A 27,410-nucleotide genomic window follows, 5' to 3' on the forward strand; every position below is an offset into this window, starting at 1 on the left:
GTTTTGGCCTCGTCTGGAAGACTCAGTGTTGAGATGCAGGTTTCCTCTGGAGCACCCAACAAACCATGAAACTCTGAAGTTCACCATCTCACTGTGGTACCGAGTGGCACACAGCTTTCCACTCCTCCTTAGAGGCTCCTGTCTGCAGACCCTCTTCTCTCCCACCCTCCCCTGCTTCCCAAACAAGCGCTAGGGTTACTGTTAAGCATGTCTGCTTCCTGCTGTGCAACAGGAAGCACACAGGACCTGGTTACTTCTTGGAGAGTGGAAAAAAAATCAGAGACAAAATTAGTATTTCAAATTATGTGTTATAAAAGCTGCCAATCACAAGGTCTCCCCTGGATTATTCAATATAAATCAGATCCCCTCCAGTCACACTATCCTATACTGCAGTAGCACTGTCAGTACCCATCTCCCCAGCTACTGGGGAGCCGTCAAAGGCTCACAGCTGTAGTATACTCTGCAGAGGCGTGTCGCCTGGCAATGCCTGGGAGGTTACGCTGTCACTGGGGGATTGTGGGAGGGGTCAAGCCAATGACTGACCAATTCATACTCAGTACAAGGGCCTAACCCCTTGCCTCAAGGTGAGAAAACTCTTGGTGTCATCATGGTCCAGAAATCCCATCGAATCAGACTGAAAACTCTTGGTGTCATCATGGTCCAGAAATCTCATCGAATCAGACTGAAGCTACACTTCAGCTCAAACCACATCTTGGCTCAGCTTCTTTCCCTGCCCTATCCTGTTTACCTCACAGGACTCTTCTGAAAGCACCTCAATAAATCACTTGCACAAGAAATCTCTGCCTCAGGCTTCGTTTCTGGGAACCCAACCTAAGTCACATCTTCTATTTCTCCTTCCTAGCATATGCCCCAAATTGAAATTATGTGTTTGTATGGCTAATGGTTTAATGCTTGTCTCCCCAACTAAAGGCTCCACGAAGGGAGAAGCCATACTTACTTTGTTCACTGCTATATTCCCAGTGCCAGCCATGGTGCCTCCCACAGAGAAAAGCAATATGCAGGCTCTAAACTGGAAAGCTGGCAGGAACCAATAGGCCACACAGCCTCTCGGCCTCCCTCTCCAGATACTTCCCTTTTTGAGTGTTTTGGTAGAGACAATTGAAGAAAGCTACCCTGTAACAGCAACTTAGCATTTCTTGTGCCCATCATCCTCAAGCCAGTCCTAGACAAAGATTTCGAAGCCCTAGTTGACAAAAATCTGACTAGCCCAGATTAGGTCACCTAATTCCCGATACAATGAGTTTATGAACTTGCCCAGAGGCTATTCGTGGGGGTGGGGGCAGTTCTCAGATGAGTGTCATAGACACAAACCAACAGCTGTATTCCAGACATCATATTCTGGTTCAGCAGAAATCAAGAATAGCTTTCATATTTTACTGGTCTACTAATATTCCAGGGAAAGGCTAGGCAGCATTCACATGAACATTTGTCAAGTTCTTAGATGTGTCTCAGAGATTACATACCACAAGAAAGCTGTAAAATCCTCATTTAACAAGAATGTGAAAGAACTGTGGCATTCTAGGCACTTTAATTTTTTGAAAAGCTTTTTCTCTTGTATAATTTTTTTGAAATATTGTAATTCTCTTTTGTATTAGGTTGTCTTTCTTTGCTTATTGAAGGGACTGGGGTCTTTATTCTGAAGATCAATGATTTCGAGGTAGAACTACTGATGCAAAGAGAAGAAATCAGCCTGGATGTGTTTGGATTATAGGATAGCTGCTAAAATCATGTTTGTGATTGAAAATCTAAAATAAGCTAATTTGTTTTTTCACGTACCTCTTCCTCCTAAAAGCTAAGTAAACAAAAAGACCCAGCATAAAAAGGATGAGAAGAGATTTTAGTTATTCAGTGTTTTCAGAGTTTCAACAAGGGATACAGATACAGGCAGCCAGGGCTGCTTCTTACAGCGTTTACAATCTGGGGAGAGCACACGAAAGACACTGTTTAACAGGCAAATAATTCCAGGAAATATACACAAATGTGTTTTTCAAAATACAGGTTCTTATACAAATGTGTAACTAAATACTGATTCCATAGTGGGGTGGTTATAACTGAAAGGGCTTTGAGAAAATAGGAAATGCCACTACTGAATAAAACTAATGGTCCACCTAGCCAAAGATCCTTTCCAGCAGCACAAAAGGAAGTTGTAGGGAGAACAGAGGTAACTGTCAGATATCTTTCTAATCTGTAAATTTATCCAAAGTTTGAAAATACCACGAAGAATCTTAGGAATGCCAGTAACCAGGGAATGGAATATTTGCATATCACAACACCTACAGGCTAAATACACTCCGAATGCTTCTCAATGTGGGGAAGTATGAGAAGTTAGTAATTCTCCCAGTATCTGGCTTCCTTTTTCCTTTGCCTTTCCCTCTCATACGTTCAATCCCCTGTGTTACAGGACACACATGAGTAGTTGGAAGGTGTTAAACTTTGACAGTAAAGCAAAATCAGAAGTAAAGGCAAATGTTTAACCAGTCTTGTTCAAATACAAGCTACTCAATGAAGAGTTTTAGGTTTAAAGAGCCAAATATTCACCATTACTGAGAAATCTCAGTTTGTCATTCTGGTGAACATTTTCACATCGCACTTTGCTACCACAAACTAAATGGGTATACATTTTTGAGTGCTGATTTATTACTCAAAGATTTGATTTAGGAGACTGAAACAAAACATGCTTTATCTGTGTGCTTTTAGAAAATCCATATACAAGAAAGGAGCCAAGTGTCAGTTTCCAATGGGGGGAACATTCTCATGGAGGTACTGTAAGGCTAAGTCTGTCCACTTCATTTCTTGTTCTTTGACAGATTCTGTGGTGCCACCATTGTCTTGTTCAGGTTCAGGAAGCTCATTCTGAAAAGGTACAATAGAAATTCAGAACAGTAATATATTCTGTATTTTCTTGGAACTCAAGAACACTTAGAATTAAAGCTTGTGAGTTCCTAGGAACAGGCAACATAACTGATATGTGTATTCTAAAAAAGCTAAAATCATACACGTGAGGAAACGATCAGAAGTATCACTCAAACATGGCCTGGGCCTTCTTCAATAGGGAGTGATGGGCATTTTGACTCTGACATTTGTGAAGGAGGCACCGTGGCAGAAGGGTTAAGGGCAGAGGCTTTTGGAAGCCAACTAGGATCCAAGACCACAACTCTCCCATTTGCTGGGTTACTTGGGCAAGGTATGCAAACCCTTGGGGCCTTTGTTTCCTCCTTGGCAAATGGGAGAAAAAAAGAGCCATCACCTCACAAGACTACTGTAAGGATCAGGTGAGGTTAGATCAAGTGCTGAGCACTGTGTGGGGTATCTGGTGCTCAAGGAATATTTGCTATTATTATTAGCGGTTAGGAACACTGAGATGAGCCAATCCTAAATCTTCTTTTGGGGGAGCGTGCTTTAAAAGAATACTAGTTTGCTGGCATATTCCTTAGATACAAGAAATGTATCCAAAAAATGACCTTGGACCAAACATGTCTTTTTTTTTTTTTTTTTTTTTTTTTTGAGATGGAGTTTCGCTTTTGTTGCCCAGGCTGGAGTGCAATGGCGTGATCTCGGCTCACCACAACCTCTGTCTCCTGGGTTCACGTGATTCTCCTGCCTCAGCCTCCCAAGTAGCTGGGATTACAGGCATGCACCACCACTCCCAGCTAATTTTGTATTTTTTTTTTTTTTTTTAGTAGAGATGGGGTTTCTCCATGTTGGTCAGGCTGCTCTCGAACTCTTGACTTCAGGTGATCCACCCGCCTCGGCCTCCCAAAGTGCTGGGATTACAGGTGCAAGCCACTGCGCCTGGCCCAACATGTCTATATTATAATAAAAATGGAGGTAGGGCAAGAAACACTGAAAATGTAACTAGTAGATGATACCTCTCCCTAGTGGTGGAGCAGGGCAACAAAAACCCCAACAAATGACCAATTCACACCCTACCAGCAATTTTCATAAAACGGTAAGTCATGGGCCACACTTAGTATAGGATCTGGGATCATTTACTTGTATTTCAAATTTAAATGTATTACTACTGAAACTCTGCTTTGTACCAGAGTTCACAGATACCAACATATTTCTTTTCGATTATCTTAATTTATGTTTTGTTTTACGCTTAGCAAACTGTTATGCAATATCCAGACTTAAAATTTTCCACTGGATTCTAATTTGTAGTATGTGAATATGTTTTCCCCTCTAAAATTATGCTCAATATATATTAAATGATATTTACTTATCTATATTTGAATCACATACATCTTGTTCTACAAGACAGATTCAAACATACTTGAACAGATTGAAAAGAGCTATGATTTATTGTAAAGCAATCAGTCCTAATAATTACTTATAGATGACAAAGAATAAATAGTATCCTTAGTTAATGAATTATTTAATTCAGAAGCAGACAACTTTGCTTAATTTCATCCTATCTGTGGTATGCTTTCTAAAATAATGTGTCTTTTGTTTGGTATCTATCGTCCCGTTCAATACATGCCAACACATCAAATCGCATATATGCCTGGAAAACAAAAACAAAAGTGTCATAAACCCAGCCATCCATTATGGTGTACTGTAAAATGCCCTTAGTTCTTTGCAGCTACTCTTATCAAAAGGTGAAACTGATTTCCCCAATCTTGGATTTGGATTGGCCCTGGGAGTTACTTTGGCCAACAGAATGAAGCTGTCATGCCAGTGGGCTAGTTCTTGGCCTAAGCTCCACGAAGCTCTGTGGTCTCCTCTCAGGTTGCTCTTGGAACCCTGAGACTGCGAAGTCCGGGCTAGCCTGCTGGATACCAGAGACCATGGCATAGTCACCCCATCACCCAGCGGACAGCTTGTTAACTGCCAGACATGTGAGACAGTCCTTGATTACCCAGCCTCCAGACAGTCTGTTGGCTGGCTGCACAACACAAGCAAGCCTGGCAGGGATCAGCTGAGCTAGCACAGACTAGAAGTCCCTCCCAGCTGAGCTACGAAATCATGAAATATAAACAGTTGCTCTTTTAAGTCACTAAGCTTTGGGGTGATTTGTTATGCAGCAAATCCTAACTGGCATACACACTGCCTTAGAATGACAGGACAAGCGAAAGGTATGGATTAGCAGCAGGGCCAAGCCAACTTCGCCTAGAAGTCAGCAGGGAAACTTCCCTCTCCTTCATCCCCTGCCACACAAATGTTCTCCAATCTGAGCCATAACATTCTCCAGAAATGGACGTCTCCTTTATTTTCTTGACTTTGTTCAGGCCCTCCTCCCTTGCCTAGACCACCACAATAGCTTGCCAATTCATCTCATTTGCCCCTTTTTCCATATCACACCATCTCTAACAATGCTGCTAAACCGATTTTCCAAAAGCCAAATCTGAGCATAGCAGTCTTGCTTTTAAGATCATTCATTCCTGGATCTCCTGAGGAAGAGGTCTAAGTGTGGTATCAAATACCTCTCTCAGTCTGATCCAAGCCCAACTTTTCAGCCTACTTACGTGACAAACGTATTCTTCATCCACAGTGAATGACTCACCATGTCCCAAAACCTTTCAAACCTCTGGGCCTTTACACATCTATGCCCCTCTGCAGCAGTACCCTTGTCTATCTCCACTAAACTTCTGGTCCTTCCTTATGACCCAGCTTAAACATGACATTCTCTCAGAAGCCTTTCTGATGCCCACCAGGCAATCAGTCACTTCCTATATGATGTGGCTGTTTATGCCCCCACCTAGAATATTATCACAATTACTTATCTATAAGTGTTGCCTTTCTAGACCCCTCAAGGAGCAGGAACTGTATCTTATGTTCACATAGTCGTATGGCACACAGTAGGCTTCAAAAAATGCTTGTGGAATGAATGAACAAAAGTTCACAAGACAGGATCAGGAACTTCACAGACCTCAGTATATGTTATATGAAGCCCTACTTATCTGCTACCAGACTTTGGGCAAGTTCCCCTTTCTGATCCTATTCTTTTCCTATAAAATGGGACTAAGAGCAACTCCCTCACAAGGTTGTTTAAGAATTAGAGATAATGTATATTTCCAACCTCAGTCCATGGCATAAAACTGGTATTCAATAAATGACATCTATAATTCTTATTATGCTCTTTCTTTTGACTATTTCCCTAAGCTTGAACTAAGCTATGACTTGTTATTTGATATGTATATTATTCACTGAACATATTACTATCTCTTATTCGTAAATGAAAATACAGATGAACTATTTTATTTCTTTGTAAACAGCAGCAGCAGATATTCTAACTATAAATTATATTTCATTTAATACTAACTACTCTTCTCAGGGCAGCTGGCATGCTTTAAAGAAAAACAGTCCCATTTTCCCTTTTTTAGGCCTCTATGACATAAATAGGATTGTAAATAAACATTTATATAAGCAAACCTTTTGGATCACTTATTACATGAGGTTTAACAAACTCCCTGCAGCAGAGTTTTCCAAAGATAGGGAAGAAAAGAGTATTCTAGAAGGCCTCTGGCCTAAACGCAAAAGAATACCCAGGTATATTCTGAATATTTTCCAGGGAACACAAGATAGGTGTATGTTCCAAGAATGTGAGTTTCTAAAAATGCCAAGACTGATGAGCCACAGGCAGGGAAGTAAGAAACAGAGCTCATATGCTGCTGCTTCTCGTTCCTCCCCATCTTGTGCATTAAACTCTCATTATTTGGTTTTTCTGGTTTTCATGTGGTGGACAGACAATGGCTCAGAAAATCTGGGCTCTAGTCCTGGCATGACTCCTAACTGACCTGGCCATGCTAGCTCCCTGAACCACATCTTTCTTCAAATGAAACATACAACTAGATGATCTCCAGAGGCTTCTAGAGTTAGAGAATTCCACAGCTTTGATTTCTTTGCCACATTAGTTTATCTTCCATTGATATCCCTCCTCCACTAGTTACTGCCAGATCAATACCTTTAACCCACCCTCAGCTCAAATCATAACCTACCAGTGGTATTGCGACATCTTCATAAGGCAGCTTGTCTTCTCGCCAAGCATCATCAATCAAATCCAAGATCCTTCCATCTCTCTGAACCTCACTGTCCATTTTCCTGCAGCTTTGATCTTATCAAATCTGTAAGCCAAAGAGGTTATTTCTTAAACACAATGACTGAAGCGATGCTATAATCCACTATAAGGATTCTCCAGGCTTTATAGTCTTTATAGTCTGGGGCTACCTTTTGGGAAAAGGTTCATTTTCTCATATGGGCTGGGTGACTACTTTGATCATACTTCCTCTCTACAACCCCAGCTGATACATATTTTATAGTGTATACTGGACAGGCATGGCCAGTTGACAGACCAGTGTCATAGAGTGTGACAGGAGAGAAACATGTTCTTAAATGAGGCCCTCAAATATTAATATGTTGCATCTCAATGTAGCTCTTCTCTTCTAACTTGAACATTCACCTTTTCCTGTTTGTGATGCCTTTGATGAGTCCCTGATTCATAATGGCCTGCTAAGTTTCCTTTCTAGCCCCTAGCTCAAACCTCAGCATTCTTAGGCACAGGAGTCACATGAACATACTGTAAAGGAAATGACTTCCTTCCCTAAAATAGTACCCAGGCTGCGATCTGAACAAAGCACTTCTAGGTGAACACCAGTGGTAGAACCTCATACTGCTGGTTTCTCCAGTTTCTGCTTCCCTTTGGGATAGCTCCTTCCTTGGAGGTTCCTTCCTCTAATTCTTAATGCTGCACTCCCTTTAATTTCTGGCCCAAATGGCCAGGATACTTATTTAGCTCCTTGACCATGGCTGATTCCCCATTTTTCTCTGAAGCTGCAATAAAAACCCCAACAAATGACCAATTCACACCCTACCAGCAATTTTCTTAAAATGGTAAGTCATGGGCCACACTTAGTGTAGGATCTGGGATCATTTACTTGTATTTTAAATTTAAATGTATTACTACTGAACTCTGCTTTGTACCAGAGTTCACAGATACCAATATATTTCTTTTCAATTACCTTAATTTATGTTTTGCTTTATGCTTAGCAAACTGTTATGCAATATCCAGACTTAAAATTTTCCGCTGGATTCTAATTCGTAGTATGTGAACATGTTTTCCCCTCTAAAATTATGCTCAATATATATTAAATGATATTTACTTATCTATATTTGAATCACATACATCTTGTTCTACAAGACAGATTCAAACATACTTGAACAGATTGAAAAGAGCTATGATTTATTGTAAAGCAATAATATATTATCTTAAACTTAAAAAGTTCAGTCTTAATAATTACTTATAGATAACAAAGAATAAATAGGTCCTTAGTTAATTAATTATTTAATTCAGAAGCAGACAACCTTGCTTAATTTCATCCTATCTGTGGTATGCTTTCTAATCCAAAAGGCTGGCTAGCTTGGAGGATACTTTTGGATTCCCTGTTTCCAAGGTTGGGCCCTGATTCATCATAGGCGTCATCCTATGGGTGCTCCCTGTTACAAAGTCACAATCCAAAAAGCCCAGAAGCCACTGGCATCAAAGGTACTCTCAGTTATTCTCAGTTTCTGAGACTATGGAGACTCACACAATAAGCAATTTTGGCGGGGGCGGGGTGGAACCCACCATCTTGAGGTGCTTTTTTCAGAGCTCAGCCTGGGTGCTATTTTAAGGAAGGAAGCCTTTTCCTTTACAAGGTCAACTTCAGACATCGTCTTGCCTTGAGGATTTGTGTCAGGTCTGTAGTTGGTCCCTTCCCATAGTCCATTTTAGTGTTATCTCAGTATGTTCATGAGCTCCTGTGCCTAAGAATGCTGAGGTTTGGGCCAAGGCAGGTGGAAGTTTTTGTAAAAATGGCTCACATGGCCGGGCGCGGTGGCTCACGCCTGTAATCCCAGCACTTTTGGAGGCCGAGGTGGGCGGATCACGAGGTCAGGAGATCGAGACTATCCTGGCTAACACGGTGAAACCCCGTCTCTACTAAAAACACAAAAAATTAGCCGGGCGTGGTGGCAGGCACCTGTAGTCCCAGCTATTCGGGAGGCTGAGGCAGGAGAATGGCGTGAACCCGGGAGGCGGAGCTTGCAATGAGCCGAGATCTGGCCACTGCACTCCAGCCTGGGTGACAGAGCAAGACTCCGTCTCAAAAAAAAAAAAAAAAAAAAAAAAAAGACTTGGTCTCAAAAAAAAAAAAAAAAAAAAAAAAGGCTCACAGATGTCCCCCATAGGATAACTGCAAGATATTCCCAACACCTTGGCAAAAATTATACACAGATTGGTGTGTAGGAAAGGGTTTAAAAGATCTGGGCAAAACTTAAGCAAAACGCGCCCTGCTACTTCTGTCACCGGTGAGCCAGGTGAGGGCTTAATTAATCCAGTACTCAATAATTAACCCCCTACTACCCAGTGGATAACTCAAAGCAAGACGAAGTTTTGGTTATACTTTTGAAGTCCCTGTCTTATAAGAGCTCCCCACTTTCCTGCTGCTACTCCTTTGTCCTTGCTGCTGTGTCTCCTGGGATACCCTTTTCACTTTCCTCAGCTGATCCAAACCTGACTTTCCCAGGCCCACATAGGTTTTCCACCTTTTAGTAAGGTTTTCTCAGATCACTCGAGCTTCAGTAGGCCTTCTATCCTTGAACTCTTGCTTCTTGTCCTAACTTAAATCTACTAAACAAGCTTTGTGATCAATTGCTCAGGTATTATTGTCTCCAACTGTTATGTGTACATTTTGTACCCAGGATTCCTTAGTAGATCTTTCTACAATTTGGCCTCAATCTTTTTCACCTGTCCCTTCTCCAAACACCTCAAACCCTGTCACATTTTCCAGCCTTGACAGTTAAAACCCCCCTTGCCACATCACTAATGCCACTCTTCCTTTCAAGATCAACGCAGGCGTCAGCTCTTGGAGGTCAACATCCCATTTCCGGGGTTAGGCGTGAAGGTGCCTTCACTCTTAAGGGGCTGGAAGGATGGAAAGCAACAAGATAATCAACGCCCAAGGCACAGCCACCGTCCCAAGTACTCGTCACACAATACGACCACTGTTTCCTGAACAAACTTTTCTTACACGTGACAGTCCCGATGCCTGCAATGCTGTTTGTTTCTTCCTTTTTATTCCAGCGAACCCATAGTCAGTCTAAAAATCTCAGGTCTCAAGTCGCTTCCTGTAGGAGGCCGCCTCCAAACCTCAGGCTGAGCGCGGTCCCAGTACCCACCGGGGATCTCATAGTTCCCTAAGCACAGAGCATGGCACCAACTATGGAGCCTGTCAAACAGCCCAGATGTATGTCTTTCCAGACACGCAGTGCCTGCGTTTCCCGGGACAGGGACATGTCTTATCCATTTCTATACATTATAGCTTTGTAAACATGTATTTATAAGGTCAAAGCGGGAAAATATTGTTCCTTGCTAGAAATGAGCCTCGCAGGCCACCACACTGTACGAGAGGCCGCCCCTCAGCCGCGGCTTCCGGCCTGAGGCAGGATGTACCAAACGTGGAAGCGGAGACGGGGAGGTCTGGGGTGCCAAGCAAGTCCCTTTCCTCCCGACACAGCGTGCAGTAAAGAAAACGGTTATGAGCGTAAAGTGACAGCCTCGGCCGATGGAAATAGGGGGAAGTCCGACACTGAGCCACGAACGCATTCCCGCGCCTCCAAAACCTAGGCCGGGGGCGCTGCAAACCCTTACCGTTACGCGGCCCAGCGCGGCAGACGCTTCCTCCTGCCACGCCCCGCATCACGTGTCTGCACGCTCTTTCTCGGATTCCCGGATGTGGGTGAGTCCATTTGCTCGCGTGCAGGGGAAGTCTGGAGAAGACATTGATTCAATTATTAAAAGTGTGGGGGCAGTGGGCGGAACGAACGCTCCGACTGCTGAGGCTGGACGTAAGCTTAGTGGTGGCGCGCGTGCGCAGTGCACGCCCGAGGTAACGGCGGGAAGGCTGAGGGATGCGCTTGCTGCAGCCGTGTAACCGCCCGTGCGCAAGACGGAAGGGCAAGGGGCGAGCGCGTCCTGGTCTGGAGGCGGCCCAGGCTGCCTTGGTGACTCTGGCTTCGCGGCCTCATGGCTTGCGGCCGGTTCGCGCAACAGTCTGCGAACCACCAGGCGCCTCCCCGCCGGCTCGCGTCCGCCCCGGAGCCCCGTCCCTCGGCCTGGCCCGCTATGCCCTGCACACCGGCGTAGTCCGGCATGGCGCAGCCCGGCGCGCGGTTCGGCCCCGCCAGGTGGTCACAGCGTTTCCTCGGAGGCCGGGTGGCTGGGGGCGCTTCGGAGAGTGGCCAGGTGGGCGGGCGAGCTGCGCCCAGTACTCACCTTTCCCGGCGGACCCACCTTTCTTTTCAGCGGAGGGACCCCTGTGCGGCCTCCCGGCCAGGGCTGCTGTTTAGCTAGCGCTGTTAGGACTACTTCATTCACGGCACAAGGGGACCCGCTCATTTAGGGTGGCATGTTAAGGTTGGCAGCTTTTAAAATAGTGAGTTGGTGTAAACGGTTATGTTTAGTACAGCAGGTACGGAAATATGGCAGAAATCGTGGACTGAAATTGGAGAACCCTGAACTAACTGCTCCATGCACACAGATCAGGGATAGAAAGAAACAAGGACGGTTTCTTAGGAACACTTTAATCATGGAGATACTTGAAGACAGTACATTTAGGCTTATAATGTGGTTTTTTTTTATGTCGTATACGACATCAGGAGAGTAAAGATGTGTATGATGTCAGAGACTAGTCATCTTGTATAGTTTAAGCACCGTACACTAATATGCACAAAGTAGTTTTCCCTGAGCTTTATGTCCGGTTAAACTTATTAAAAGAATTTATTCTTTTATAAAGCAGTATTGTAGGGTAGATGCTCTGTATTTATACAGTTCCTCACGTGCTTGCGTTTATTTTTTAGGTAAGAGAAAATCATAAGGATCGTTGATTAGATTTCTGTTAGCTGTAGCTTAATAGTAAAACAAAGTATATATATTTTCTTATTTGGAATGCAGTACCATTTTTAGATTAATTTTTGAGATTGCCTTTTGACTGTGGCATGATCAGTGATCAGGGTAGTAAAAAAGGCTCTGAAACTAAAATGGGGTAGAGATTTATAAACAGGCACACTGCCTTTTAAAATGTATGTAGATGCAACTCTAAAAGTTGTTTGTAAAAATTGTATATGTTGATTGTACTGATGCCATTTTCTCTCTTTAAAAGGTGGAATGCCTTTGCTTAGTCCTTTCTGTTCTAATTTACGTTGTGCTGGCAGATGGTGACAGCATCAGTAGTCCACTCTGTCATTGCTTCCTGCTTTCAAAAAATGTCAACTTGATTTGGAATTCAGCTAAAGCCAACATTGACACAAGGTTTCAGGAACTGAATTTCCGATCTTTATGTTATTTTAGTCCCCTGCCCGCCCCCGTCAGGAGCTAGGTTTTTCAGTTTTGCAAAGCCACACTACTGTCATTACACATACACAAATTAATAAAAATTCTCTAATGTCAATGTCCAGTCAGATTACGATTTCTTCAACTCTCTCTTAAATGTCTTTTTTGCAGTTAGCTTGTTTGAACCAAAATCCCACAGGGATCTGCCTGTTGTGTTTGGGTGATGCACATTTGACATCTTTTAATCTATAGCAGTTCCCTCATAGCTATAGCTATGGGATTAGCCCCTATTTTTCCTTACAGTTCTAAATTTAGCAGATTACATTGTACAGTATCCTTTAACAGGTATCTCTGTTGCCTTTATGGCTTCTAAACCAGGGGCCCCCAAACCCGGGGCTGCAGAGCACTACCAGTCCGTGGCCTGTTAGGAACCAGGTTACAGAGCAGGAGGTGAGTGACAGGCGAGTGAGCATTACCTACCACCTGAGCTCTGCCTCCTGTCAGATCAGCTGTGGGGTTAGATTCTCCTAGGAGCATGAACCCTAATGTGAACTGCGCATGCAAGGGATCTAGGTTGCATGCTTATGAGAATCTGACTAATGACTCATGATCTGAGGTGGAACAGTTTCATCATGAAACCATGCCCCTAACCCTTGCCATGTGTATTATTCATATTACTGAAGAAGTGGTTGGCCGGGTGCGGTGGCTCACGCCTGTAATCCCAGCACTTTGGGAGGCTGACGCGGGCGGATCACGAGGTCAGGAGTTCGAGACCAGTCTGGCCAACATAGTGAAACACCGTCTCTACTAAAAATGCAAAAAAATTAGCCGGGTGTGGTGGTGTGCGCCTGTAATTCCAGCTACTCGGGAGGCTGAGGCAGGAGAATCACGTGAATCCGGGAGGCGAAGGTTGCAGTGAGCTGAGATCACACCGTTGCTCTCCAGACCAGGCTACAGTGTGAGACTGGATCTCAAAAAAAAGAAAATAAATAAATAAATAAAAAGTGGTTTGGCCATTCCTCCCCCAAAACATTTCATATGAATGTTAACAAAAAGATATTTACAAAATTTTTTATTTCCACCCTGTCCGTGTTGAAAAATTTTCTTCCGTGAAACAGGTCCCTGGTGCCAAAAAGCCTGGGGACCACTGCTCTAAACCAGTAGTTAGATGTAGAATTGCACTGTCCAGTATTGTAGCCACCAGCCAGCTGTGGGTAATTAAAGTGAAATAAAATTAAAAATTCAGTTCCTAGGCTGGGCGCGGTGGCTCATGCCTGTAATCCCAGCACTTTGGGAAGCCGAGGCGGGCAGATTACGGGGTCAGGAGTTTCGAGACAAGCCTGACCAACATGACGAAACCCCGTATGTACTAAAATTACAAAAATTAGCCGGGCGTGGTGGCAAGCGCCTACAGATTGCCTAGTGGCTACTTTTTGAACAGTGCAGTTATAAAATAGTTTCATAATTGCAGAAAGTTCTATCGAGCACCCTGCTTTAGAAGCCTGATCAGATTTCACCTTTATATTTGTTTTTGTTTTGTTTTTTGGTGGGGTAGTTGGGGGGTTGGGCAGAAAATTTCATAGGCAATGCAATACACTTCCTATTTCATTAATTATCAGGGAAGCAGTGTCTTGAGGTTTTTTTTTGTTTTTTTTTTTAATGATGTTAACATTAAACATTATTTTGAGTTTAGGTGTAGTTAGCTCCATCCACCCATAATGAAATTCCCCAAGATTCTTTCACTTAATGGTGAAGTTCTTTTGTGGGGTTATATTGCCTGTATCCGTTACTGCATTAGAGATGCAACGTGGTGATTATCTATTTCTGTTGTTTCTTCAGTATTTGTTAGCTGAGAGTCTTTTATGAAAACTTTCCCTTACCAGCTGTTTGACTACCCTGAAATACAATTTGCACAGGAAAGGCAAGAAAAATGCTTAATTCTTTCCCTCTATTTTCAGACCACAGTAATGAGTTGGTGGCCTAGCAACCTCCAAAGGTAACCATGAGGGTTTTTGCCTTTTTGTAAACCTATCATCATGAACTTATAGACTTTATAATATATTTAAACTGTTTCAACATATGGCAATTGTATTTTTAATGCTCAAATTGTTTCATCTTTGGCCAGTGAGAGCTCCTTAAAGTTGGCTCCTGTTCCATTTGATATGACCAATAGCTTTGTTAATTTCCTTGCTTTCTGATAAATAATTTTCCTGGCTCATTTATAGATTTCTGGTCTCCAAAGAACCCTGGTTCTTTTGAGTCTGAGATAGTATTTGGAGACCACAGTCTATCTAGGTAGGAGAAGTGTTCTTGCTACTATGTTAATCATTGGTTCTAGGATTTATAGTGGCCAGAGTTAGGAAATATACATTAAAAAAACCACAAATATGCAGAGTTCACATTGTTTCCAACATTTAACATTTAAATTTCCAAAATTTAAATTTAATTTTTCAGTTTTTTCACGTTTGATTTATGTTTGTATCTTTTTTGCTGAATCTTGGTACCTAGTGCCATTAATAGAATTAGTTTTTTTCCTCATCCTATGTTATATATAATGGTTTCAAGTTAACAGCCTATTTTTTTATCAGTATGATTCCTGAACAGTGCTTAGGATTTCTTTGCAATTCTCTTTTATCCTTATTTTATATGTCTCTAGGGAAGTGTATAGTAAAATTATTGTATTTTAAAGGCATATGAAGTAATTTATTGTATAGTTAGCCTGTCAAATTGATATCTAGTTGGTAGTTGATTTATTTTATTTTGTTTCCAATTTTTCAGTACTGCTTTTTCCCCCATTTTGATTTGTTTTATTATATGCAAAACCTAGCATAATTCCCATAAAACAAGTACCCATAAAACAAGAACTCATAAAACAATTTAGCTTTCATCTCTGTTTCTTCCACTCTGGTTATTTTCCTTCCTTACAGATACTGTTTTTACTAGTTTTGGGTCTATCCTTCCATTAAAAAAACACATACCTAGAAGCAAATGTACATGGACAAACACACCTTTCTTTCTTAGGTAAAATGTGTCATTATGTATACTGTTTCCATCTTGGGTTTTTCACCTAGTAATATATGTCCTGTAGATCCCCTCCGTAGGAGTATGTAGAGATTGTTATTCCTTTTTACAGTTTCATAGTACTCCATTGGTGGATGAATATTTAACTTGTCCCCTCTTGATAGACACTTGTGTTATTTTCTGCTATTACAAATAGTCCTGCAGTGAATATCCCTGTGGATATGTTGTTTTGCATTTTTGCCAATGAGCCCATGGGATAGATTCTTAAAGGTAGCATTGTTGGATAAAAGGGTAAATGCCTACATCAGTTGTTAGGTATTACCAAAGTCTCCTCTATAGCAGTTGTATTCATTTTGCATTCTTACCTGTAATGTATATGAGTGCCTGTTGTCCCACAGTCTTGTCATCAGAGTATATTATCAAACATTTAATTTTTGGTTAATCTGGTACAGAAGAAAGGGTAACTTAGTGTAGTTTTAATTTATATTTCTCTTATGAGCAAGGTTGATTACCTTTTCATGTTTTTACTGTCATTTGTATTTTTCTGTGCATTGCTTCTTTATACCTCTTGCCCATGTTTCTGTAGATTTTTTTCCCTAGTCTTTTATAAGCTCCTTATATATTTTGGGTAATTAACCTTTTGTGGTAAAACTTTCAGGTACTGTTGTCATTTGTCTGTTAGCTTTGCTTATGGCGTTTTTTCATATAAAAGTTTGTTTTTATGTACTCCTATTTCTCAGACTTTCATTGTTCTTCCTGGATTTTGAACTATAGTTTGGACAATTTTTTAAAAACGTTAATATTTTGAAAAGTTCCTCTAATATCTTTTTACTGGTATCAGTTTAATTAGGACCCTTTCTGGAAAATGCTTAGTAATACTGATTGTTCATTGCAACAGCCATAGTTTATCGGCCATGGTATATTTGACACAACCATAGAGCTTTGTAATTAAAACGACACTAAGCAGGGAAAGGGACAGAGAGCATTGTTATCCTCCTTTAGACTTGAAGGTTAGGCATATCCCTTTTCTCAGTATGTACACATTTATTCATAATTCTGTCTGGAGTTTTTATTTTCTTCCTGTGTCCCATTTTGTTAATAATTTGGTCTTGGGCATATACTCTGATATTTTTCCTGATCTGTAAAATAAGGTTAAATTAGAGGCCTGAAGTGTTTTCTAGCTCATAAAGTCGATGTTAATGAATTTCAGAGATTTGCCTATAAGACATTCTATTTGTATTCTTTTTCCCTTAAATTTAAAGTGTGTTTTCTTTGCTCCCCAAACTTGATGTAAAAGCTTATATTTCCTTTCACTATCCAATTCCAGGTTTCATTGATTTAAAACAGCCTTCATTCCAAAGGAGAGTTATAATTAATAAGTTTTGTTTGTTGATGTTTTGTTCTAACTGCAGAAATGAATAAGATTGTACCAATGGTAGAGGTATACATTTTCCATTTAATCACATTAGCTTTGCATGTTAGTGGCAAGGAGTAGCAGATTATCAAACATTGTTTTAATTTGTATTTAAAATTTTACAAAGAATATCTAATTTTATGTAATTATATGGCACATGCAAAGAAGAAATCAAAGTGACATAGTGCATAGAGTTGAATGAGGGTCAGGTTGGTTAGGAAAAGAATCCGTGATATAACTATGAGCAACTCAGATGACAAACATCCAGATAAAATCAGCCCTTACTATTTGCCTGATCCTGAGGATTCATGGTGTTTGGCACTAAGGCAGATGGTGAAGGAATTACAGAAACACATTGCACATTAGTAAGTTTACTTTATTTATCACAGAGGATATTACTGGTCCACTTCTCTCTCTTTTTTTTTTTTTTTTTTTTTTTTTAAACAGGAATCTCTCTTAGACCATTTTGATTTCTAAAATAGCAATATTTGTTATGTGACTATTTCATTATTGTGCTGCTGCCACCTGGTGGCTATGGTAGTGATGTCATACTTCAGTTTAATTTCTTTTTTTATTGCAAAGACACTATTAAGCCAAAAGATACGCTGATATATTTTAAGATATAGAATACTGTAAAATACATAAAGGTTGCACGTTGATTGTGACTCGATAGTCACACTGTCTAGATTGAATCCAGGACTATAATTTGTAGTTTATCATAGTCAAGTTATTTAACTCTCTCAGCCTCAGTTTTCTCAAAGTAATAGTATCTGTCTTTTTTCTTTTTTTTTTTGAGACGGAGTCTCGCTCTGTCGCCCAGGCTGGAGTGCAGTGGCCGGATCTCAGCTCATTGCAAGCTCCGCCTCTCGGGTTTTATGCCATTCTCCTGCCTCAGCCTCCGGCGTAGCTGAGACTACAGGCGCCCGCCACCTTGCCCGGCTAGTTTTTTGTATTTTTTAGTAGAGACGGGGTTTCACTGTGTTAGCCAGGATGGTCTTGATCTCCTGACCTCATGATCCACCCGTCTCGGCCTCCCAAAGTGCTGGGATTACAGGCTTGAGCCACCGCGCCTGGCTAGTATCTGTCTTTTATGAGTGTTGTGAAGATTGATTTAGACAATGTGTACAAGACAGCTATTGAACATTCAGTAACTTCTATTATAAATATATTATTAAATAATAGTCATATAGAAAATATATTCGTGTATATTACTAAATATACTGTTTGAGAATAACATGACCTAAATAAGTATAATTTTACTAACGATAATTTTGAGTAACTGTGATAGCACTGTCAATAAGAATAGCACTTTCCTACATGTTAATAAGTGTCCATGTATGGTTGTCAGGAGCTTGCTACTTACAGTGGACACTTAATTGGCTATTAGAACCCATGAAAAAGCTGGAAGAAACCTTAGAAAATATTGTTCGTGCCCCTCATTTTACAGATGTTAAAACAAGTCCAAGAATATAAAGCTATTTAGTTGCAGAGTAGGACTGTATCCTGGGTCTCCATCTAGTGCGGTATGGACCATGTACTGCCTCTCAGTTCTCCTAGAGTGGACCAAAACATGGAATCTTGGTTGTATTGTAATTTGACTGTATTGTGATTTGAAAGTGGAGTAAAACATGGGAACCTTTTTCTTTAGGTTTTTATTTTTGCAATTTTAGTGTAATATGTAGGATAAACCAACTAGAAAAAAAATCCTCCCTGTCATGTTTGTGCACGAATAGTTTAATACTCAGTTTGTTAGTATCTTTAGAAATAGATGCAAATAAGATACAGTGGTTGTATTTTCCAGTCTTCTTATTCTCCTCTGTGTCTCTGGAACACCCTGGGCATGCCTCTCACTGTATCACACTGGGAAAGCCTTTTTGTCTCATTTTTTTCTGTCCCATACTAGACTATTAATACCTTGAAAAGGGCCATATCGTTCATCACTATATATCTAGTTGTTAGTACAACACTGAATTATGTGTTGAGTAAAATAATCTACTTCTTACAGCAGTATAATTTTTAGATGAGGATTAGCCCAGGGGCAGAATGTCTACACCACAATCTTTGGTTATTGTCTAAAGGTTTAAGGAAAAAGCGTTTTGGAATGAAAAGTGGTTTGACATTGAACATTTTGAAGATTTATTATAAAAGACGAGAAGCATACAGCACATATTAATCAACACTTCTGAGTTTAAGGGTCTTCTTTCCTTTCTCACTGTCACCTTTCTTCATGGTATATATTACCCTTTATTTTATTTATTTATTTATTTATTTATTTATTTATTTATTTATTTAGTTGAGATGGAATCTCTCTCTGTCGCCCAGGCTGTAGTGCAATGGCATGATCTCGGATCACTGCAACCTCCGCCTCCTGGCTTCAAGCAATTCTCCTGCCTCAGCCTCCCGATAGCTGGAACTACAGGTGCACACCACCATGCCTGGCTAATTTTTTTTTTTTTTGGTAGAGTTGGGGTTTTACCATGTTGGCCAGGCTGGTCTCAAACTGCTGACCTCAAGTGATCCGCCCGCCTCAGCCTCCCAAGTTCTAGGATTGCAGGCATGAGCCACTGCACCTGACTGTATCTTGCCATTTATATGGCAGTCTTCTATCTCCCTTTCCCTCTTTCTCTGCTAGACTCTTCATGTAGTCCCCTAGCTATGACCAGTTTGCATGCGGGAGAGGGTAGGTAAAAGACAGAGGGGAGTTAAGTTCAGCCAAAAGAATCTGCCACGTACCATGTTGAAATGCTACATTGAGCTCTGAAGCTGCAGAGATGAATAAAATTGGGTTTCTGCCCTGGAGGGATGAATAGTCTAGTAAGGAAAAATAGTGTGTAAAAAACTCACTTCCAGTGTGGTGTAACTCCTATGAAAGAACCTGTTAAGCACTGGGAGCAAATCAAGTGCAGAGGCAGGAGGGCCCTGTGGCTGCCTTTCGGTGAAGAGAGGATGTTGCATGCAGGAACCTCTATGCCTGTCTTCAGGGGTGAGTAGGCTTTCCCATGGTAGACTAAAGAGTTTAATCTCGGTGCACTTCACATTTTTTATACTATCTCTTTATTTAAAAAAAAGCTCTGCTTTCCCTCTGACATGTGTGAACCCAATTTCTTTCTCATTTTGTAAGGGGGTTTGTGTACTATCCCTCTGCTAGAGAGATCCCAACTCCACCCCCGCCCACCCGACATTAGGAACTAGACAAAGAACAATGAGGTATTTAATAGTTATACGGAGAGAGTATCAACAGCAATTCAGATATTTTTAAGTTATTCTGTTTTAATCTGAAATATGTTTGTTCCTAGTTTTCCTGAAGTGATGTTCTTTGACTGCTTCTACAGTCATCCTAAGAAGTGCTGCATTTTTTCCTTGTTATGTATGCTTTCATTCACATTCTTAAGTTGTAAGTTAGAATGTTAGAACTGAAGAAATGAATTTTCTCATGACTGATATTTTTTCTTTGTCAGTTTCCAGAACAAAGGGGATTTGGTGATGGAGGCTTTGTTAGAAAGAATGCAAAATCGAGGGCATGGTGGGTAAGTTTGCTTTTATAAAAATTAATTGTTTGGTTAATACATAATAATTATACATATTTATAGGGTCCACGTGATACCTTGATACATACATATAATGCGTAATGATCAAATAAGGGAATTTAATATACCCATCAGCTCAAGCATTTATCATTTTTTGTGTTGGGAACATTTCAATTCTTCTAGCTACTTTGAAATATATAGTAAATTTTTAAAGTTTAAGGGACCTTACTGTGCTAGTCACCCTACTGTGCTAGTTACTTAACTAGTCACATACTAGTTACTTACTAGTCACCTTACTGTGCTATTTAACGCTATAGCTTACTCTTCTACCTAACTGTATGGTTTGTACCCATTAACCAAACATTCTTCACCCCCAACCCCTTCCCAGCCTCTGGTAACCATCGTTCTACTCTCTACGTCTGTGAGGTGAACTTTTTTAGACCCCACACATGAATGAGAACATGAGATATTTGTCTTTCTGTGCCTATTATTTCACTTAATGACCTCCAGTTTTATCCATGTTGCTGCAAATGACAGGGCTTCATTCTGTTTTGTGACTGAATAGTACTCCATGATGGATATATATCTGACATTTTCTTTCTTCATTAATCTGCTGTTGGACACTTAAGTCATTTCCATATCTTGGTTATTGTGAATAATGCTGCAGTAAACATGGGGGTACAAGTATCCCTTTCACATATTGATTTCCTTTCATTTGAATAGATTACCCAATAGTGTGCTTTCTGGATCATATGTGTTATGAGTGGTACAAAGTCAGACATAGCCAGGTCCATACATGTTTGTGTCTTTCTACAAGAGCAAACTTTTAGTGATGCTATTTCAGTCATAAAAACCACAGTCTACATGGAGTTCCCAAGGAGGCAATTCCCCCTAGTACTACCAGTTCACTTGATAGTCAGAGCCATGGGCCTACAGGCTCAAGCCTCTCCACAAGTCAGTCAATATTGCAAACCACACATAATAGCGTATTTAATTAATATATGTAAATGTTACAGCGTAAACATTCCACATCAAACAGAGTAACAATTAACAGGAGAAAAGGACAGAAAAAAAAAGGGGGGGTGCTAAAGAACTAGTCCAAAGAGAGCAACTGAACAAAGAACGTATTCTGGCCTGATCTGGACGGTTGTCAACATCTTGCAAGGAAGAGCCTTTGGCGACAGATGCCAGGTGCTGATCACAGATGACAGCAAGACAGGGTCTTATCAAGACAGCTGTTTTGAGCTGGCAAAGTCTTGCTTTTTTTGTGGCCACAGAGTCTTCTGGTGAGAACTGATAGTGAAATATTTTGCCTGTTTATGTCATTATGTGATTGGGTGCAGTCTTTATTGATTAGGTCCCTGTGGGCATGGTGTCTTTTGAAATGTGAGATGCAGTCTCTTTCTAAAATGGAGTTACTTATGTTAAGGATTTTATATACAATATGGTAGTTCTATTTTTAGTTTTTAAGAAAACTCTATTTAGTTTTCCATAATGGCTGTACTAATTTTACATTCTCACCAACAGCATGTAAGAGTTCCCTTTTGTCCACATCCTCCCCAGCATTTGTTATTTTTTGTCTTTTTGATAATCATTCTAACTGGGGTGAGATGATATTGTGGTTTTCACTTGCATTTCCCTGGTGATTTAGTGGTCTCAAGCATTTTTTCATATACCTTTTGGCCATGTGTGTGTCTTCTTTTGAGAAATGTCTATTCAAGTCCTTTGCCCACATTTTAATAGGGTTTTCTGTTTTTTTGCTGTTGAGTTGTTTTTCTTGTATATTCTGGATGTTTAATCCCTTGCTGAATAAATAGTTTGCAAATATTTTCTCCCATTCTACAAGTTGTGTTTGGCTCTGTTGATTGTTTCCTTTGCTATACAAAAACTTCTTAGTTTAACTAAGTCCCAATTGTCAGTTTTTGTTTTTGCTGCCTGTGCTTTTGAAGTCTAAGCCATAAAATCTTTGCCTTGACCAATGTCCTGAAGCATTTCCTCTATATTTTCTTTCTTTTTTTTTTTTTTTGTAGAGACGGGCCTCTCATTCTGTTGCCCAGGATGGAGTACAGCAGCACAGTTGTAGCTCACTGTAGCCTCAAACTCCTAGGTTCAGGTGATCCTCCTGCTTCAGTGTCCCAAGTATCTGGGACCATAGACATGTCATCTGGCTAATTTAAGAACAGTTTTTTGTTTTGTTTTTTTTTTTTAAGAGATGATACCTCACTGTGTTGCTCAAGCTGGTCTTGAACTCCTGGCCTCAAGTGATCCTCCTGCCTCAGCCTACTGAGTAGTTGGGATCACAGGCATCAGCCACCGTACCCAGTCCGTTTGTTTTCTTCTAGTAGTTTTATAGTTTTGGGTCTTACATGTAAGTCTTTAGTCCATTTTGAGTTGATTTTTTTTTAATATGGTGAGAGATAGGAGTCTAGTTTCATTTTTCTGCATGTGAATATCCATTTTTTCCAGCACCATTTATTGAATAGGGCATCCTTTTCCCATTGTATGTTATTGGCACCTTTGTTGGAAATCAGTTGGCTGTAAGCACGTGGATTTATTTCTAGGTTGTTTATTTTGTTCCATTGGTGTATGTGTCTGCCTTTATACCAATACCGTGCTGTTTTGGTTATTATAGCTTGGTAGTATATTTTGAAGTCAGGCAGGTAGTGTGATACCTCCAGTTTTGTTCCTTTTGATCAGGATTCCTTTGGCTATTCAGGGCCTTTTATGGTTCAGTGTGAATTTTAGGATTATTTTTTCTATTACTGTGAAGCATGTCATAGGTATTTGATAGAGATTGCATTGAATCTGTAGATAGCTTTGGATATAATCATTTGAATATATTAATTCTTCTGATCCATGGGCATGGATGTCTTTTCATTTGTTTGTATCCTCTTCAATTTCTTTCATCAGTGTTTCATAGTTTTCTTTGTAGAGGTCTTTTATGTCCTTGGTTAAATTTAATCCTAGGTATTATTTTTTTTCTTGTAGCTTTTGTAAATGGGATTGCTGTTTTGATTTCTCTTTCAGCTAGTTCGTTATTGGTGTATTGAAACAATACTGATTTTTGTATGTTGATTTTGTATTCTGCAACTTTACTGAATTTCTTTATCAGTTCTAAGACTTTTTTGGTGGAGTCTTTAGGTTTTTCTGTATGTCAGATTATGTTGTACACAAAGAGTAACAATTTGACTTCCTCCTTTCCAATTTGGGTGCCTGTATTTGTTTTTCTTGCCTGATTGCTCTGACTAGGACTTTCAGTTATGTGTTGAATGGGAGTGGTGGAAGTGGGCATCCTTGTTGTGTTCAAGTTCTTAGAGGAATGGCTTTCAGCTTTTCCCCATCCAGTATAATGATAGCTGGGGGTTTGTCATATATGGCCTTTATTATGTTGAGGTATGTTCTTTCTATGCTTGATTGAGAGTTTTTATCAGGGAGAGATGTTGAATTTTATCGAGTGCTTTTCCTGTATTTGTTGAGATGATGATATGGTTTTTGTCTTTCATTCTGTTGATGTGATATATCACTTTTATTGATCTGTGTATGTTGAATCATTCTTGCATACCTGGGATAAATCCCACTTGATCATGCTGTATTATCTTTTTGTTTTGTTGTTGGATTTGGTTGGCTAGTATTTTGTTGAGGATTTTTGCATCTGTGTACATCAGGGATATTGGCCTGTAGTTGTCTTCTTTTGTTGTGTCCTTGTCTGCTTTTGTCATCAGAGTAAAGGTGGCCTTGTAGAATAAGTTAGGAAAATTTTTCTCTTCTTCAATTTTTTTGGAATACTTTGAGAAGAATTGATGTTCTTCTTTATGAAGTTGGTAGAATTCAGCAGTAACGCCATCAGGTCCTGGGCTTTTCTCTCTTGGGAGACTTTTTATTCCTGGTTCAGTCATGTCACTCATTATTGGTCTTCCTGGTTCAGTCTTGGTAGGTTATGTGTGTCCAGGAGTTTATTTCCTCTAGGTGTTCCAATTTGTTAGCATATAGTTGTTTGTAATAATCTCTAATGTTCCTTTGTATTTTTGTGGTATCAGTTGTCATGTTGCTTTTTCTCTTTCTGATTTTATTTATTTGGGTCTTCTCTTTTTTCTTGGTTAGTCTAGCTAATAGTTTATCGATTTTATCTTTTTAAAAAACCAACTTTTTGTTTCATTGATTCTTTGTATTGTTTTTTAGTCTCTTTTATTTCTGATCTGATCTTTGTTTTTTTTCCTTCTACTAATTGGGTTTTGTTTGTTGTTGCTTTGGTACTTGAAGTGCATCGTTAGGTTCTTTATTTGAAGTCTTTGTACTGTTTTTATTTTTTAGATTCAGGGGTGCATGTGCTGGTTTGTTACATGGATATATTGTGTGATGCTGAAGCTTGGGCTTCTATGTATCCTATCACCCTATGTATTACATCTTTGTAATTCTTTTTGTAGAGATCTTTCACCTCTGTGGTTAGATGTATTCTTAGATTTTTTTTTTTTTTTTAATGTGTGGCTATTGTAAATGGGATTGTGTTCTTGATTCAGTACTCAGTTTGAACATTATTGGTGTGTAGAAATGCTACTGATTTTTGTACCTTGATTTTGCATTCTGAAACTTTACCAAAGCTTGTTTATCAGGTCTAGGAACATTTTGGTAGGATTTTCAGGTTTTCTAGGTAAAGAATCATATCATCAGCAAAGATAGATATTGCTTATTCAGTATGATATTGGCTGTGGGTTTGTCATAGATGGCTCTTACTATTTTGAGGTCGGTTCCTTCGATGCCTAGTTTGTTGAGGGCTTTTAACATGAAGGGATAATATTAGATTTTATTGAATGTTTTTTCTGCATCTATTGAGATTATCATATGGTTTTTGTTTTTAATTCTGTTTATGTGACGAATCACATTTATTGAACATAGTACGCAAAAGGATAGTTTTTCATCCTTTGCCCGCCCTCTGCCGTTGCCTTCTTTTGGAGTCTCCAGTGTCTAATTTTTTTTGTATTTTTGGTAGAGATGAGATTTCGCCGTGTTGGCCAGACTGGTCTCGAACTTCTGACCTCAGGTGATCCCCCTGCCTCAGCCTCCCAAAGTGCTGGGATTACAAGTGTGAGCCACCGTGCCTGGCTTATTATTCCCATCTTTATGTCTGTGTATAGTCAATGTTTAGCTTCCACTTGTAAATGAAAGCATGCAGTATTTGGTTCTCTGCTTCTGTGTTAATTTGCTTAGGATAATAGCCTGCAGCTGCATCCACATTGCTGCAAATAACATTTTGTTTTTCTTTTATGGCTGTGTAGTATTCCATGGTGTATATGTACCACATTTTCTTTATCCAATCCACCATCAACATAGGTTGGTTCCGTGTCTGCTATTGTGATTGGTGTTGCAATGAACATGTGAGCGCATGTGTCTTTTTGGTAGCATTATTTATTTTCCTTTGAGTATATACCTAGTAATGGGATTGCTGAATCAACTGGTAGTTCTAATTCTAGTTTTAGTTCTTTGAGAAATCTCCAAACTGCTTTCCACAGGGGTTAAACTAACTTACATTCTCACCAACAGTGTTGCCTTTTCTCCAAAGCCTCACCAACATCTGTTATGTTTTGATTTTTTTATAATGGCCATTCTGACTGGTGTGAGGTGGTATCTCATTGTGGTTTGATTTGCATTTCTCTGATGATTAGTGATGTTGAACATTTTTCAAGTTCGTTGTAGTTTATGGATATTAGCCCTTTGTTGGATGCATAGTTTGCAAATATGTTCTCTCATTCTGTAGGTTGTCAGTTCACTCTGTCGGTAGTTTGTTTGTTTGTTTGTTTTTCTGTGCCGAAGCTCTTTAATTAGGTCCCAGTTGTCAATTTTTGTTTTTGTTGCATTTGCTTTTGAGGACATAACTTTTTGAGTCATAAATTCTCTGCCGTGGCCTGTGTCCAGAAGAGTATTTCCTAGATTTTTCTCCTAGGATTCTTACAGTTTGAGATCTTACATTTAAATCTTTAATCCATCTTGAATTAATTTTTGCATATGGTGAGGAGGTGTAGGGGTTGAGTTGCATTCTTCATACAATTAGCCAGTTTTCCCAGCACCATTTATTGAATAGAGTATCCTTTCTGCATTATTTATTTTTGTCAACTTTGTTGAAGATCAGTTCGTTGTAGGTGTGTAGCTTTATTTCTGGTTCTCTATTTTGTTCCATTGGTCTGTGTGTCCATTTTTGTACCAGTGTCATGCTGTTTTGGTTACTATAGCATTATAGTATAAAGTAAGGTAATATGGTGCCTCTAGCTTTGTCCTTTTTGGGTAGGATTGCTTTGGCTATTTGGGCTCTTTTTTGGTTCCATATAAATTTTAAAATAGTTTTTTTCTAGTTCTTTGAAGAATGACAATAATTTGATAGGAATTGCATTGAATCCATAGATTGCTTTGGGCAGGATGGCCATTTTAATTGTATAGATTCTTCCAATCCATGAGCATGGAATATTTTTCCATTTGTTTATGTCATCTTTGATTTCTTTCAGCAGTGTTTTGTAATTCTTTTTGTAGAGATCTTTCATCTCTTTGGTTAGATGTATTCTTAGGGTTTTTTTTTTTTTTTTTTTTTTTTTTTTATGTGTGGCTATTGTAAATGGGATTGTGTTCTTGATTAAGTACTCAGCTTGAACATTATTGGTGTATGGAAATGCTACTGATTTTTGTACCTTGATTTTGCATTCTGAAACTTTACCAAAGCTTGTTTATCAGGTCTAGGAACATTTTGGTAGAATTTTCAGGGTTTTCTAGGTAAAGAATCATATCATCAGCAAAGATAGATAATTTGCCTTCTTCTTTTCCTATTTGACTGCCTTTTATTTCTTTCTCTTGCCTGGTTGCTCTGGCTAGGACATCAAGTACTAGGTTGAGTAGGAGTGGCAAGAGAGGACATCCTTGTCATGTTCCAGGTCTCGGGGGAATGCTTTTTGACTTTTGCTTATTCAGTATGATATTGGCTGTGGGTTTGTCATAGATGGCTCTTACTATTTTGAGGTCAGTTCCTTCGATGCCTAGTTTGTTGAGGGCTTTTAACATGAAGGGATATTAGATTTTATTGAATGTTTTTTCTGCGTCTATTGAGATTATCATATTGTTTTTGTTTTAAATTCTGTTT

The 27,410-nt window shown here is 39.7% G+C and overlaps 2 protein-coding genes across 17 annotated transcripts in view; one reads left to right on the forward strand and one right to left on the reverse strand.

Moving 5' to 3' along the window:
- Positions 1 to 1,839: 1,839 nt before the first annotated feature.
- The window catches only part of ANAPC13 (anaphase promoting complex subunit 13), a 1,014,760-nt gene continuing 989,189 nt past the window's right edge, over positions 1,840 to 27,410 (reverse strand). Inside the window, exons 2-4 of one of the 4 annotated variants that reach the window (XM_050779669.1) lie at positions 10,649 to 10,701; positions 6,960 to 7,085; positions 1,840 to 2,874 (exon numbers count right to left, since the gene is read on the reverse strand). In XM_050779669.1, coding sequence (XP_050635626.1) covers positions 2,749 to 2,874; positions 6,960 to 7,058 — 225 coding nt within the window. In that variant the 5' untranslated portion in view covers positions 7,059 to 7,085; positions 10,649 to 10,701 and the 3' untranslated portion in view covers positions 1,840 to 2,748. Of the gene's footprint in view, positions 2,875 to 6,959; positions 7,086 to 10,028; positions 10,398 to 10,648; positions 10,709 to 27,410 lie in introns of those variants that run through there. The other 3 variants (XM_050779671.1, XM_050779670.1, XM_050779672.1) reach the window with 3 other exon arrangements.
- Positions 10,657 to 27,410, forward strand: part of CEP63 (centrosomal protein 63) — a 123,964-nt gene continuing 107,210 nt past the window's right edge. For 2 of the 13 annotated variants that reach the window (XM_050779604.1, XM_050779614.1), the window contains exons 1-2: positions 10,741 to 10,886; positions 20,222 to 20,290. In XM_050779604.1, coding sequence (XP_050635561.1) covers positions 20,247 to 20,290 — 44 coding nt within the window. In that variant the 5' untranslated portion in view covers positions 10,741 to 10,886; positions 20,222 to 20,246. The other 11 variants (XM_050779608.1, XM_050779609.1, XM_050779610.1 and 8 more) reach the window with 9 other exon arrangements.

This window comes from Macaca thibetana, chromosome 2, assembly GCF_024542745.1.
Source record: "Macaca thibetana thibetana isolate TM-01 chromosome 2, ASM2454274v1, whole genome shotgun sequence".
Taxonomy (NCBI): Eukaryota; Metazoa; Chordata; class Mammalia; order Primates; family Cercopithecidae; genus Macaca; species Macaca thibetana.